At 52.5% G+C, this 15,699-nt stretch overlaps 5 protein-coding genes across 5 annotated transcripts; 2 read left to right on the forward strand and 3 right to left on the reverse strand.

Moving 5' to 3' along the window:
* Positions 1–1,071: 1,071 nt before the first annotated feature.
* Positions 1,072–3,515, reverse strand: COCCADRAFT_27898 (uncharacterized protein; the record flags this gene model as incomplete). Its single annotated transcript, XM_007716129.1, has 5 exons — positions 1,072–1,281; positions 1,362–1,949; positions 2,000–2,139; positions 2,189–2,971; positions 3,038–3,515. 5 exons carry the CDS (start codon positions 3,513–3,515, stop codon positions 1,072–1,074), a joined length of 2,199 nt encoding a protein of 732 aa, XP_007714319.1.
* A 668-nt stretch (positions 3,516–4,183) lies between these two features.
* COCCADRAFT_6730 (uncharacterized protein) lies at positions 4,184–6,638 on the reverse strand (the record flags this gene model as incomplete). Its single annotated transcript, XM_007716125.1, has 2 exons — positions 4,184–6,502; positions 6,564–6,638. 2 exons carry the CDS (start codon positions 6,636–6,638, stop codon positions 4,184–4,186), a joined length of 2,394 nt encoding a protein of 797 aa, XP_007714315.1.
* Positions 6,639–9,407: 2,769 nt separating this feature from the next.
* On the forward strand, positions 9,408–11,351 carry COCCADRAFT_27900 (uncharacterized protein; the record flags this gene model as incomplete). Its single annotated transcript, XM_007716130.1, has 1 exon — positions 9,408–11,351. One exon carries the CDS (start codon positions 9,408–9,410, stop codon positions 11,349–11,351), a length of 1,944 nt encoding a protein of 647 aa, XP_007714320.1.
* Positions 11,352–11,642: 291 nt separating this feature from the next.
* Positions 11,643–12,235, reverse strand: COCCADRAFT_27901 (uncharacterized protein; the record flags this gene model as incomplete). The annotated part of the gene is made up of 2 exons (XM_007716131.1): positions 11,643–12,154; positions 12,205–12,235. 2 exons carry the CDS (start codon positions 12,233–12,235, stop codon positions 11,643–11,645), a joined length of 543 nt encoding a protein of 180 aa, XP_007714321.1.
* A 629-nt stretch (positions 12,236–12,864) lies between these two features.
* Positions 12,865–15,123, forward strand: COCCADRAFT_101463 (uncharacterized protein; the record flags this gene model as incomplete). Its single annotated transcript, XM_007716147.1, has 1 exon — positions 12,865–15,123. The coding sequence occupies one exon, from the start codon at positions 12,865–12,867 to the stop codon at positions 15,121–15,123; it is 2,259 nt and encodes a 752-aa protein (XP_007714337.1).
* Positions 15,124–15,699: the final 576 nt, after the last annotated feature.

The raw sequence follows: 15,699 nt of genomic DNA on the forward strand, positions 1-15,699 counted from the left end.
GGAAATCGAACCGGAGTAGGGGCGGCGCACAAACTTGACGAGATGATTACTTGACGATACGAAATGGCCACCTCGGGACCCCCGGATCTTTTCTTTTCTTTTTCACTTGCAACTACGGGAAAAAAGAAGAAGAGGGGTGGATGGATTTAGCATGGGGGGGACGCGAGGCAAGATAGGAAACAAGAGCTGAAAATGATAGCTTTTTTTTACTTGCTATGTGTGTGTCGAGGGAAGGCGACGAAACGGCGGTTTCTGACAATGGAAACTTGATGTTTTGACTTTCTCTCTCTCCCTCTCCCTCTCTCTCTGTGTGTGCTGTGTCGGACATGTTTCTTCCTTGCATGCATGTGCTCTCCGGTTCTTTGCATAACCGACAATCCAAATGCTCAATCCGCAAGCTTTACTCTTTGAACTTGTTGTGCTAGTACAACTAACAAGACAAGAACGGCCTTATAACACATCTAGTCCATTCAAACACACCCAAGCGGACACACAATCCAATTTATACCCACTGACAAGATAAGTAGACAAAGGACCTGAATTATGCCATTCCGAAAGAAAAAAAATGCAAATGACCAATATGGAGAGAGTGGGAAAGCGAACTAACTACGTACTAGTTGGTACTGGAGAGAGATGACATATATGCATATATAACAAAGAAAGAAAAAAAGAGAGAGAGAAACCATGTACAAATTTGCGAGAAAACAGAGAGACAGAGAGAGAGAGAGAGAAACCGTAGCATAGGAAACGTGGGTCCTAATTCCCCCTTCTCTTTCTCTTTCATCGTGGTATCAAACAAGTTCAAGTACACGTGTAAACCCCCTCGCCTCCATCTCACTCTCGCTCGCTGTCCTCATTACTTGCTTCACAGACAACACTCCTCCCTATAAAAGCAAAAAGGCAAAAAAAAAGACAACCGTTCATCCTTGTACCTCATTCTCTGTCTCATATATCTCGTGTATCCCATTTCACCCAGCTGTATTCACCCAACTTGACATGCTTCTCTTACTAGACAAACAACAACAACAGCCAGACAGACAGGAAAAAGTGAGGAGCCCTTTTTTATGGACTCTACTCAGCCGAAGGCATATCCTCCACCTCTTCACTAAGCGCACGCCAGTTATCCGCCTGGAGTTCAGCATACTTGACTCGTTCCTGCGCCCACTCCTGGTGGAGACGACTAATGTGGTACTGGGATTTCTGGAAGAAGAGGAGTTCGTCGCGGATGCATTCGCGGATGAAGACGCCGCGGGCGTGTTGTTGGACAATAGATTCCTTGTCCTAAACATCAAAGTTAGCCCTTTTTCGTACTTACAACAAACTTTAGATGTGATAAGGAGAGAGAGAGGAAAATAACAAACCTTGAAAATGGCCTCTTCGACCTTTTCCGCCTCGCCGGGCTTGGCGTCGGGTTTGTTGCGGATATTGTTGAGTTTGGCCTCATTGCTAACGATTCGGCGTTCCAGTTGGGGAATGTTGTCTTTGGCGTACTTGTCTCGTCGGTCAAACATGTCTCTTACGCTGACGAGGGTGTCTCTTTGGCGCTTGAGGTCTTCCAAGACGCCTTCTTCCCAGCCTCTTGCTTCGTCTTCGAGTAGCTGTTTACTCGAATCGAGATGCCGTGCTGTAGCGTTTAGACCTTCGTTCAGTAAGGGTACGTCGTTGGTATCCACAGCATATGTGTCGTGACTTGCTTCTGTCAGGCCGCTGAGTGCCGAAGAGACGCGCAGGTGCTCGGCTGCTATGCCTTCATTTCGGCGGCAGAGGCGTTCCATCATGCTGCAAAGCGCAATGTAAGATTCAGCGCTACGTCGTACGCCTGACCTAACCGTGTCGAAGAGTTCAGGCAGAGTCTTTGGTAGGGAATCTTCGAGATCCGGAGGAAGGGGTTTGCCGGTGAACTCTTCCTGTACAGAGAGATTGGCTTGCTTACGCCATACCGCAAGTTCCTGCTTCTCGTCAGTACAATCTAGATCATGTTGGTGCTAGTTTAACCTACCGTAGGCACAGTCAGGAACATGACAACCAATTGTTCTTGGTTGAGGACCGGATGGCGCACAAGGGCGTTTGTGAATCGTGCCAGACCCTTTCTTCGCTTCTCGAGGAAGGTGGCATCGGCGGCTATTGGGTTGCCGTTGACTAAGAACTCTCAATATTCATGAAGACAATGGGAAGGGAGACAACTTACTGCCAACCCTCTTTGGGGGCAACAATGGCAATTGTCGGAACGGATACCGCTTGTGCAAGCAGTCTAATAACCAGACGAAATCGCTGTATCGACGGACGACCTTTGTTGTGCGCCGCGAGCTGGCCACTTCATAGTTGCGGTGCTGGAACATGAAGACGCCCTCTTTCTCCGAGAGGGCAGTGATGGTGATTACTTCGTCGTTTCCAGACGCGCCGGGCAATCGACCAATTGACGTACCCAGCTCCGGTGGCGCATTAGATGCGCCTTCTCGATGCGTAGGAGCGCCAAAGCCTCCATCTCCCATAGTCGGGGCAGCATAGGGTTGGTTTGCACCACCATTGTATCCTCCCCAACCACCTTCGCTGCCCAAAGAGCTGGGCTGGACAGGTTGGGGATTTGCCGACTCGGTGGTCGAGTGGGTGGTGAACTGGCTGGTGGTGCGGCCTCTGGTGTGAATGCTGGAGCCGTTGGTCTGGTGTTGTATAGTGGTGTAGTTGGCGTGGCTATGGCCTCTGTGCAGGTCAGGGCTGCCCCACGGATCCGCCTCCGGGTCTCCGAAAGATTGCTTGCGCATGGGCGCACTTGACTTGTTTGCAGCAGGCGATTGTTGTTGCTGGGTCGGCTGGCGCTGAGGAGCTAGAGGGGTTGGGGGATGGGGGTCCTGCGGTGGTGGTGGAGGAGGAGCAGTGGATGCAGAGGTCGATGCAGAGGCAGGAGCGGGAGCAGGCGACGAGTCGCGGGCCTTTGCGGATTGAGGAAGGGATACAGTGGGTACGGGGAGATCTGGCACTGGGTCAGTACTGGTGGGCTGCAGGCGTATGCACGGCGACGATTCCTGCTAACACTCACTCCGTTTTCTCTCGTCGACGCTGTCGAGGGTGATGTCCTCGTGCTCCTGGGCCAGCCCAATCAAGGCAAAGACAACATTGAACTCGTTTCTCCCCAGCTCGGCGCTTCCACCGGCGGGCAGCACAATCTCGAGAATCTTGGATTGGGCGTGGGTGGGAATGCCACTGTTTACCAGCAACTGCTTCACACCCTCAGGACTGACGCCGTTGCCGTGGCCATGGCCGGCGTCGAGCAGGGCGTCGAATGCATCAATATACGAGTCGGGCACGTCTGTGGGCGGGAGCAGCGACCTCACGAGCGCCTCGCGGCCAGCTTTCTTGGGCGTGGGGAATGCCCAGGGCGAGTCGTTGTCACCGAGGTCGTCTGCAAACAAGCTGTTGCCCGGCCTGCCCGCGGGCTTGGGATCGTCATCGAAGAGCGACGACGATTGTCCTGGGCGCGGCGGCGTGTTGCTGTCATCGTCGCCAAAGAGAGACATGATGGGTCAGAGGAAGAGGCGCTGGGCGACTGTCTTCCGTCAGGCTGCGCGCGGTCGATATGAGGCGGAGGCTGCTGGGTCGCAGTTTAGTTTCTATGCAGTAGCTGCAGCCGCCCACGCGCCATGATAACATGGAGCTATGATGCGGCCTTGCAAGGAACCCACGACGCCTCCACCACCCACCCCGGCCCAAGCTCTACCGAACCCCCCCCAGCCTTATCGCCCTCTCTTGGCCCCCGCCTTTGCTTCATTATTCACCCATCCACTCATTCATCCATTGCCAATATGACACGTCTGCACTGGTGAAAAAAGTCTTTGTATTGCAAGTGGCGTGCCTTTTAGCCGCTCATCCAACAACAACAACAACAACAACAACACTAGTTGCACATACACAACCTACAATATATAACAATGCGCCATTCCTCCAAAATAAATAAAGAAAAAGAGCCTGACCTCACAGTCGGCGGGTATCCAATCCCCATAACAAACACCAAATGATTCCTTTTTTGAAGTTCCCACTGCGCCGTCCTATGCCAATGCTGCGTGGTATCACCCAACCACTACTCGTCCTCCAAAATACGCCAATCCAACATAAGGGGGTATATACGTGCTATCAACATGACAAATATAAACACAAACATACAACACACCACATCTCTTCTTCACGGCTACCTTTCATGGTCCGTCCGGCTGGGCTGCCGAGGCACGCTAAAGTCAACAACCGATGTGCTTTCATCTTGTGCCAACCCCGTCGCCGGTGTAGACAATGGCTGTCGTACCTGCATTCCTAGGGTGCCACCACTGCTCTGCTGCTGTTGCTGCTGCTCATGCAGGATTCCTGGCGAGAATCGAATCCGAGGATTGTGTTGAGAATGTGGTGATGACGTCGAGAGATGCGCAATTTCACTCGAATCAGTCGCTTCTATGTCTGCGGTTGTCGCTGGCCGTCCAAGCTGGGTGCCTGCGCTGGTAAACGCTTCCTCTTGCTGAGCTTCTTGTTGTTGCTGACGGATAATGTCTGGAGACCAAGTCTGTCCACGAGGTTGTGCAGGGATAATCGTCACAGGTAGCTGCATGTCCTGTTGCGACCCATTCTTCTTTCTGGACCTTAGCTTCTCGCTTTGCTGTGCGGCAAACGTGCCGAGTCGATCTCCCAGAGCTAGTCCGTTGTAGGTGCGTGGTGGTATGTTTGCAGCCACATCGTCAACTCCAAGTGGCTCAATCACCTGGCCTCTTTGCAGCTCCCGAGGTGGTGTCTTTCCATTCCTGCGGAAGGCATTGCCGAGTGCCTGCCACTGCCACTTGCCTTTGTTGGCAGTGATACTGGCTTCTTCAATTTCGGCACCCTTTTCGGGATCTTCCAGGTCGGCTGGTTGACTTGGTAGCGGTTTTTGTTCTTGTGGTTGCGGTTGTGGTTGTGGTTGTGGTTGTGGTTGTTGTTGCGCCTCGTAATCTGCTATCCGGCGGTCTGCGGGTGCAGGGTGGGGTAGTGGTGGTGTGTCACTGATAGGATGATAGCGTACCGTATAAACTGTTGAGTCGGCGCTGGTAGTGTCTGTCCTGCTAACGGGCGAAGAGATGACGGGTACTGGAGGTGGAGTATGTACCCGGACGTAGGAGCGCGAGCTACGGTCTGCGCGTGTTGTAGATGCTGAGCGTCGCGCAACCGGAGGTGGGGCAGGAATGTGAATAGTGCGTCTTTTGCGTGCTTCTGCTCGTGGCGATTCCGTCATCTTTCGTCCAAATTTCTGTGCAAAGGTGTTGAAACGAGCGGCATGAGCTGATGTAAAAACACCAAAACCCCCACTTGCACCTTTGTTGTCTCCTCGGTGGCCGTTTTGTTGGTTGGATTTTTCTGATTGCTGATGTTTGCGCTTCGATGGCCAGCTGTGATCGGATGGACTGTTGTCCAGCATGTCGTCTCCATCGTAAATTTCTCTTCCCAAAATTCCATCTTTTCTCTCTTCTCTTTCCAGAGCTTCAATTCTTTCAACCCATTCCCAAACAATAACACTAGCAGCGGCAGCCCCCACCCAGCGAAAGTAGTCTCCCCATCCGGCAATGGTGTAGTTTGCGATATCGGTAATGAAGAAAACGACTGGTGTTAGGATAGCAATAATGGATACAAGTGCGATGACGCTCATGTTCCACATCATCGAGTGGTAAAAAGCATATCGTCTCTTGGTAATAGCGTAGTACATGACCCAGGCGGCATAGAGCATGCTTAGCGATAGTTGGAACAGGTAACTCAGGGCGGGAATGGCAGTGTCGAAATGTGCGGGGCGGCGAGAATTCTCGTAGGGACCAAAGCTGTTGAGGCAGCTGAATAAGATGTCGAGGAGGATAAGGGCGAAACCGACCCATTTGATGATGACCTTTTCTTTGTGGCGTGGAAACAGGCGAATGAGCGTCTGCACTTGGGCAAGCCATAGGAATATGTCGGAAACAACACGCGAAACTTTGATTTCCATGCCGGCGACGACCTGGTCACGCAGCTCCATGGCATCGATGAAACCGTCCTCGTACTGGCGCTCGGCAATCTTGAATGTGTCGGCAGTGGCGAGGGTAAGCGAAATGGCGACAGTCAGGGCTGCGGCCTTTTGCAGCCATGGGCGGCTGCCCACGCCGATGATGGAACCTCCTCCTGAAGCACCGCTAATCATGCCGCGGCGTCCCATGAGGCCTGACCGTCCAGAGGCATTGCCGACGAAGAAGGTGCGCGGCGTGATGATGAGCATGATTACGAGCATCCAAGCGATAACGGTGGCAGCGCCCGTGGCATAGGCCTGAGGGGTGATGGAGGCGTGGAAGGGGTCGCGCATATCGGCGATGCTGGTGACGCCGCCGGTGCCATCTTCGATGGAGTTGGAGTTGCCGGGCGTGTTGGAGCAAAGGGGACGGAAGAGGGCGCTTTCGGCGAGGACGATTGTGTTGCCGGGCGAAATCTCAATGGTACCATGGGCAGGCAGTTTGTACGAGGGACAGTGCTAGGCGTGGCAGTTAGTCGCGTTGGTCGAGGCGTGTCGCGGCGGACAGCAGAGGGCTTACATAGGGCGTCGTGGCATCGGGCGCGCGACTGTCCAGGAGACGAGAGGCGGCAGGCCACGAGTCGGCCTCCCACATGCTCGATCGGGGGGCTATACTGGTCCAGCAGCAGTTGGTGACGGATGGAGGAGTCCCATGGATGTTCAGGCGAGCGGCATCGGATGTACGGGGTTGTGGAGGAGGTGGGTTCGAGAGTCGAGCGTCGCGGTTGTGGGTTAAGCGTCGAGGCCAAGTGGGAGTGGGCTGGGCGAAGCTTGAGGGCACGCCGGCGGCCTGGTGGCACCTGCCGTTCCAGCTTGTCTCATCTCGGCCGTGATTGGTCCCATCCCTGCAGCGCCCGGCCAACCCATTGCAGAAACAGCGCCGGCAGCCCTTTCCACCGTGGGCCCCCCCAGTCGCTGGGCCTCGCTTCCCCGTCGCTGTCCTTGCCCATCGAGCCTCATCCCAGCCCTAAAACGTCGCACGAGCGCGTTGCTGGACAACATCAAACTCTGTCCGTCTAACGCTCCTGGTTGGGGCCTCTGGCGCTCCTGGGGCCCCTCCCCTTGACCCTCGACTCTCTCCCGAACACAATCACTCAGTCAGCCTCGGAACGCGCGGGCGACGGCACTGGCGACGGCACTGGCGATGGCGATGGCGATGGCAATGGCGATGGCGATGGCGAGGTCAAAAGGCAAGGGCAAGGTCAAGGGCCTTTCCTACTGCCTCCGTGTCGCGCCGAATGAGCGGCTTCGGGTAGGCTGAGCGGCATCGCACACAATCGGGCCTCGCCTCGATTCTTTTCAGCATAGCCTGCCTATGCCTGTGCCCACAATACCACGCGCACCCCCCAGCTTTTTTCACCCACGCCGCAGCCACAGCCCAGCGCAGACAGATTGGCAGAAACGACGGAGGCTGCCATGTCACTGCCAGGCCATGTGCCACTGCAGGCTGTGTCCCAGCATTCGACAGCATTACAAGACGCTGGCTGCCACTGCTAAAGGCAGCCGGCGCATTCCATCTTCACGTCCGTGCGCTTACTAGCAGGTTTTACTCATGCATCATGGCATGGCGTGCTTCGACTTGACAGTCGCTCCTTCTTTCCGCGCGAGAACCTGCGACTTGGCTTGCGCACAGACGCAAACATGCAAACCGCCTCTCTCACTCCCTCACACGTACACACATATTCTTTCTCTTATACCCCTGCAACAACACTCACAACAAGATCCCACTGCCAGAGCCAAGATTTATAAGACGATGCTTGCATACTACTTGTTCAAGCCGAGTGTGCTGCCGTCAACCTACGAGCGTGCGATTTCTCTCTGACCTCCGAAACCTTACTATCCCCCTCATCTTCCATTCCTTGTTTAACCACCGCATTCTGACTTTGAGAGCACCATGTTTCACCTTGCCTGATATGCGCCTATAGATGCGCTCCAGTATGCGACAAAGCTTCAACACCGACCGTGTGTTGGCCACGAATGCCTAGAACTTGATTCCTTCCGAAGCTGTCTCTCGGTCGATCGATAAAGCCGGAAAACCCAGGCCAAGCGGGCTAGTCCACCAAAACGACCAATCTTCACAACAGGATATCAGCAGCACCATAATATTATTTAAGAGAAAATTAGAGCCAGTGATCGCGCTTACTCTATAAGTACTATACCTACGCGTATAATAACTAAAATAATATCAGTCGTGCTGCAGCAGGAGCAGTGTTTCTAAGCGGGCTTCATACCGTTGGTGTTAGGCAATTTTGTTTCCGGCTTTCCCGATCGACCGAGAGGCTGTTACAATGTATTCGGCGACTACTGTTGTATACTCCGTTACATATGCATATAATTCCCCGAGTCACATGGCGCCCTATAATCTTTCTAGTCTCTTTACTACTCAATGCAGATGGTGCCCAGGTACCGTGAACAGCTCAGTAGTAGTGTCGGCCCTTACCGCTTACCATACCGACTTCTGGTAAGACTCGCCCTACTAGCTTGCATTCCAAATTGAATTTCTATGCGCCTTGCACGGAAGCTGCCGCATCGGCGATCGAGTAATCCGTGTACATTGCGTAGACCATGTCATCTGGCCAATCCTGTCCTCTCGTTCATTTGCTCTCCTATTTCTAAGGTCTGTTTGGCAAACCACTGCTGGGATGTCTGTGGAATCTAACTGTGAGCTTACCAAGTTCCACCTTTCAGCACTGTTTAATGCGACCATTTTTGGACATCGACGCGTCCCAGAGTGGCACCATATTCTCTGCGGTAATATGTTCTAACTGCGGTGAGATCGTAATTGATATCGGCATCCATCGTTTAGGAAATCTTACACAGACTATTTGCGCCGTGCAGATGTACAAAAAGCAGCAAACGACAAAGGCCCGTCTAGATATTAGATGCTTGCACTTGCAACAAAGCAGAAGGTGCATACCTCTAGTGCCAAACCCTATCTCTTTTCTGTTGGCAATCGAGATCTCAGACAACAACCATGACACACATGTACAGAGAAAATATTGTAACAGCAAAGATGGCGGTCTATGAGAAAAATAACGTGACTGAGTGTTTGTGGATGATGACGTTGCTGCACGTGCTCGCGCGCCTCGCTGGACCCTTGCAATCCTTCTACACACTTTCGCCCCACTCATCGAAGAATCGCACTGTGCCTCCTTGCACATCTAATTGCTATCCAGAGCAACCGAAAATGTACATCTAAATCTACACAAGCTGCAGATCATTCGAAGAAAGTCACAAAGTTTCCAGCACTGTAGCACTGTTTGCGCAACGCGCATACTTAACGCGACAGCGACGCGCACAGCAGAATCTGCGAGTCAACGGTGAGGGACAAGCAGTAAAATAAATTCAAAAGGTTCTGTTCAGGATGGCGCGCAAGAAAGCTCGGGACAACAAGCGGCAGACCAAAATCAATTTCTCGCCTGCTTCCCAAACATCGCGTGCAACTAGATCCTCCGCAACACCCATGGCTGGCGCGTCCCAGAAGCCACAAAAGCCGACAAAAGGTAGCGCCAGTCGGGCATCGAAGAAGACATGTCAGGATTCAACAAGCGAAGATGAGTTGGCACAAGAGACAGAGAGAGGCTTGCGCATAGGCATGTTCAATGATCGAAACAATCATGCAAATGGCTCCTCAAGCTCAGAAGAGGAGCAGCCAGTTGAGAAGCAGCCCAAGTCAAAGTCTAAAAAGCGGCGACGTGAGGCGACATCAAGCGAATCTGAAGGCGAGGCAACTGTTGTAGTGATACCACGCAAACGTCAACGGTACGGTATCAAAGTTGAAATCGAGAGCTCAGAAGAAGACAGGAAGAGAAAGAAAAAGAAGAAGCAAGCCAAGTCGGAACCTGCACCACGCAGCGCTCGAAGAGGGGTTGCTAGAAAGGCTTCTACTCCAAACGAAGAGGAAGAGGAAGAAGAGGAGGAACAAAACGAGCATACCCCGCCTCGCAGTGTCAGGCGCAAGCTTAAGAGACGAAGACCCGCGTCTGATGATGATGAGGACGAAGACGAAGATGAGACACACGGAGCCAACAAAGACTCTGCCTCAGATATGGAAGAGTCGGACTGTGCTGATGATACGGGGGATAACGAAGAGCAAGAAGAACTCAAAGAAGACCTTGCATTTCTACGATCATCTCCAGTTGCAGACAGTCGTAGGTCAACAAGCACAACGCTAAAGAACAAGCGACAAGAAGCTCTGGAAGCCCTGAAGAGACGAAGGGCTGGCACAACCGAGGCTTCGTCTTCAGCAACACCTGTGCGGCGAAAGACAGTTGTCATAGATTCCGACTCCGACTCCGATTCAGAACTTGAGATTATCAAGGAGGAGGAGGAGGATAGCGACGTAGAGGCCTCGGACCAAGACGACAGCGAGGATGAGCAGGAGACCAATGCCTTTGATATGTTTCAAGAAGACCAAGACGATGAGCAATTTATCGACGATACAGAGAATATTATTGGAGAACCCGCAGCAAATGACGACTTGGACGAGCTGCGACTAACCTTGAGCCTCTCTCGAGCAAAGACAAAGGACCTGTTCAGACATGCCGTCGAGTGGATGGTCATGAAAAAGATCCACCCCGGTTTCGAGTCAACTAAAAACATCTATACGGTGACTTTCCGGAAACTTGATGACGAAGTCAAAGGCCTCGCAGGATCAAAGTACACATCAGCAGCCTGGACTTCCGACTTTACGCGCGCTATCCGCGCACGACCAGACCTGATGATTAACGACCTCAGCGCCAGCGAAAGAGCCGCAATGTCTCCCCACTGCGAAGCCTGCAACCGCACCAACCACACCGCAAGCTCCGAGCTCCTCTTCCAAGGCGCGCCGTACAACCCAGACACCCTCGAACCCCTCTCCTCCAACTCCGACTCCGACTCTGACTCTGACTCCGATTCCTCCACCTCCTCTGCCCTCTCCTCCGACTCGGAAACCCTCCCCAACGGTGGAAAACCAACCTACAACTACCAAAAAGAGCGTATCCCCCCAGAATCTCACCGCTTCCCCGTCGGCTCAACCTGCAAAGCCAACGCCCAAGTCGCACACACTTTGTACCACTGGCGCTACCATCTCTACCAGTGGGTTAAAGATTACCTCAAAGCAGAGGGTCATTTCACAGAGAAGAAGTTAGTAAAGAGGGAGGGCTGGAGCGATCGCAAGAGAGCTAAGGCTGCGGCTAAGATTGTGAAACGTATGGAGGATAAGGGCCAGATTCGCGAGTTGTATCATTCGTATAAGAATCAAATTACTGCGGCTGTTGAGGCGGATAATCGGTTTGAGAATAGGTGGGGGAGACGTGGGAGGTAAAGGGTATGTTTTTTTGGGGGGGTATTTGTGGATATATTCAATTGGCGCAGTGGTTTGGTTTGTGTATAAAAGTTAGGGGGTTGTTTAGTGTATTTGAATATTGCTTCAAAACAAGGAGAGATAGTTGGTTGATTACCCTGGAGAACGAGAATGCCGGTTGTACAATATGTATGTGAAGAATAAGAACAAGAAAAAAAAAGGAGCAACACATGTATTCATTTCCTTTCTGGGTATCGTACTTTTTTGTCATCATAACGTTGACTTCCCCCCCCCCCCCAAAAAAAAAGCCGCTTACAACATCTCATCCACCTCCTCAGGTACCGCTGCACTCTGCGCTGTCGCAACATCCACGTCCTTGGTATCACCCGCCTCATCCATATCCTCATCCCCACCCCACTCCCTCTCCCCCCTCTTCGCCTCCACATCCCCATCCCCCACTACACTCTTCCTCCCCTTCTTGCCCCCCTCCCCATTAATATCCTCCCACCCCTTCGCCCTCTCCGTCACCTTCCTGCCCTTACCGAGACTCTTCAACCGCTTACTCGCCAATTTATCCATATTCTCCTCCGCACGTTCAAGTCCCTTTTGGTGGCGCAGCCGCTGCGCACGCGTCATGTTTGAGGTTTTTTTCTGGCGCTTTTGGATGCCGGCGTCTTTGGCGGCGAGGGCGTGTGGGTTTAGGGTGGAGGGGCGCGAGGGCGAGGTTGAGTCTCGGGTTGTGTGGGTGGGTGGTTGGGCAGAGAGGGGGAGGGAGAGGGAGGGGGAGGTTGCGCGGCGGGCGGCGCGGGAGTGGATTGTGACTTCTGTTTGAGAGGTTAGTGGTAATTTAAGGATGGGTGTTGGGAGGACTAACGGCGCTTCTTGACTTTTGCGGTTTTGGCCATTGTGTATGTTGGGGGTTTTTTTTTGTTGCGGCGATTGCGCGGGAGTTGTTTGATGTGGTAATCTTCTTTTTTTCTTTTGTTTCACAAAAGTACTCGACCTATCTTGGTCTATATGGGTGATCGAAGAAAATTTATTACTTTCGAGTCCCACGCGAAAAGATTTACAACATGTGTTTTGAAATGTCGTGAAATCGGAAGTCGCAAATCTACAAAAGTTCCCCCACTAGCTCGTTCGAGGACCGAAATTCCGGATCCACTTCGGCCGCTAGTTGCATGTCCGCACCTTCTTCAGTAGCCGCAAAGCCCTTGCCCTGCGAACATTCACGCCAACCCTCCGCCACCCACCGCTGCCGCCCATCGCCCTTCGACCGTCGTCCGCGTACGCTCGTCTCTCTCATGTCGCAGACAAACACACCACCGCGTTTGCTCTGTTCGACACCGTCCATGCGCTGGCCTGAGGGCTGAAAGACTGGAACCCTTTCCCACTTTGCGCCTTCACTGATTTATCATCATTCACCAACCTTCGCTCCCGTTCGCCCACCCGCTTTTTTCTTCCAACACAAAAAACAGCGTCGTGGTCTCTTGCACGTTTCAGCTTTATTTTTTCTACAACAGCCCCCCTACGAGCTATGAGCTACGGCGAATACCCCGAACTTGACGCCTATCAACAGCGCTGGAACACATCCGACTCGCATTCCACTACCACATCCATTTTCCTGGGCACTATCATAGGTGCATACTTTCTCCTCAGAACTCTCGACTATCTAGGCTTTCCTGTCGGTTTCTACGTACGCCGGTTTCTCAGGATGGCTACCAACGTTTTGCGCTCACGGGCGTCTTCGATCGGCTCCGCGTCTGGATCGGAATCCGGCGACGCAGCGGCGCAGGGTGGAGGCATGTTTGGTAGCCTCTTTGGCATGAGCCCCGGGAACTTACTCTCAAAAGGCGTCAGAGGCGTCGCGAGCGCTCTTTCCATGGGTTCCGGTGATGTCCCGCCTGGCTTGGGCAACATCAGCAACTCTTGTTACCAGAACAGTGTCATCCAAGGCCTTGCTTCGCTTCCTTCGCTGCGCGACCATCTCGCCAAAACCACATCCGAGCATCCCTCGCTCTCACCAGAAAGCACCAACGGCGCGCTGTTCGAGATAATCACAAAACTCAACGATCCAGAGAACAAGGGGCAACATTTCTGGATACGCGGCAAGCTCAAGTCGATGAGTACGTTTGAACAGCAAGATGCGCAAGAGTATTATAGCAAGATATTGGATGCGCTAGATGAAGAGGTCAAGAAGACCGCGAGCAGTAAGAGGCGATCCTCGGTCTCCTGGCTGGAAGTCACAAAGATTCTCAGTGACTCACCAAATACAGATGAAAAGACACAGGAAGGAGAGAAGGGCGATTCAGAGAAGCCAGCCGTACAGGCTCCCGCAAATCCTCTTGAGGGCCGCCTCGCACAGCGCGTCGGTTGCACATCCTGCGGCTACTCTGAAGGTCTCACACTTATCCCCTTCAACTGCATCACCGTCTCTCTGGGAAAGAACCACGATTACGATATCCGCGAATGTCTTGACGAATATACGAATTTAGAGTTCATCGACGGTGTCGAGTGCGCAAAGTGCACATTACTTAAGCTACAGAAGACTCTAACTCCTCTTGTGTCTAAGAAGCCAGAATCGCCATTGAAGGCAAGACTCGACGCCGTGCAGGAGGCTTTGGAAAAGGAGGACTTTGAAGACAAAACACTACTCAAGACTTTGAATGTGCCCAAGAAGAACTGGGTGCAGAGTACCAAATCGAAACAGGCAGTTGTCGCGCGAGCACCCCAGGCATTGGTACTTCACGTCAACCGTAGCAGCTTCAATGAGTATACTGGTATGCCGTTCAAGAACACTGCTGGTGTGTCATACCCAAGTGTTCTGGACCTGGGCAATTGGTGCTTAGGCGGTGCACCGAAAGGCTCTGAAAAGCCTGCCACGTCTGAAGAAGAGTGGCCAAAAGATCCTAGAGAGTCCATGTTACCAAGGGGCAAGCCCATATTCGATTCCCCTTTTCAATACCGGTTGCGGGCTGCTGTCACACACTACGGCTCGCATGGTAACGGACATTATGTGTGCTACCGGTCACACCCAAAGACTATCTCCAAGCCAACCGAGAACGAGGAGGCTGATGCCTCATCGACAGATGACAAGGAGCTTGAGGATGAAAAGGAACAAGAAGAGGCGCAGGACGAAGCTGCTGCATCCCCGTCGGAACAATGGTGGCGCTTCAGCGATGACAGTGTCTACCCTGTCTCTGAAGAAGAGGCGCATCAAGGAAATGTCTTCATGCTCTTCTACGAGCGCATTGATGAATCAACGCCTGTCCCATCTCATTCCGCCACGGAGAACGTCACGGTAGCAGAGGATGCTCCCTTACCACCAGTCGATACCGCAGCATACGCACAAGCCTCTCCAAACGTAGAAGCCACTGCCATTGCTCTCCCAAGCGACGACGACGACGATCTTCTCCCAACCAAGTTAGCTACCAAACCGCAGCCGCCTCAACTCTCCATACCCACCACACAAGCACCCGCAGACGAGACACCATCCTCCCCATCTAGCGTTGCCACAACCACCCCAACAAAACCAACATCATCATCACCGCCCCACCTCGACCCCGAAACAGAAGCCAGCGACGCGGATTCTGAAGACGCCCCTTCAACCCAACTCACTTCGGACTACGAATCTGAAGCTGACGCTGACGTTCCTACGCCCCCACTCAAGTCCCTACCCGTTTCCTCTTCTTCTTCTGCTAAAATCTCTCCAAATATGATGCGTACAGCGGGCAATGCATCGAATAGGGGACAGCAGCGCAAGAGACAGAGTTTGCCGCTTGTGTCTGCGACGTAGTTTGCTCATGGCGCTAAGCGTATCAAACTCGAGTCTGTACGGTAGGGGAGTACGGGGAAAGAAGAGAGGGGAGGGAAGTTTTTGTGTATGTTGATTTTGTTGGTTGGAGATTTGTTGGGGAGGGGGAAAATGGAAGAGATTGTAGAGGATTGGATGGAACGAATGGGAAATCGGTATAGGCGTTTAGGTTGCCTGTTTGCCCAATAAGGGTCAGGTTTGGGCGGCAATTTGCTCTTCTTTTCTTTCCTTTTTTTGTCGTTTATCTTTGATTCTTCTTCTTCTTCTTCTTCTTCTTCTTCTTCCGGGTGTACGGCTACATGGCAGTGTTTACGATAAAGCACATACGGTTCTTTTTTTTGATACGTTTGAAATGAAAATATCCGATGCGTTCCTCAATCTTTTTCGTGCCTTTTGAATCCGTAGTTTGAACAACTACTATGTCATTAACGATAACGTAAAGCACCACCGAGCCGGACACACCACCGAGCCGGACACTTTTTCTTGGCATCGCGAACATCACTTGCAAAGTAATATGTCCTAACCACGTGAAGAGATATTAACTCAGAGAGAAGGTAG

Source organism: Bipolaris zeicola (genome assembly GCF_000523435.1).
Source record: "Bipolaris zeicola 26-R-13 unplaced genomic scaffold scaffold_128, whole genome shotgun sequence".
Taxonomy (NCBI): Eukaryota; Fungi; Ascomycota; class Dothideomycetes; order Pleosporales; family Pleosporaceae; genus Bipolaris; species Bipolaris zeicola.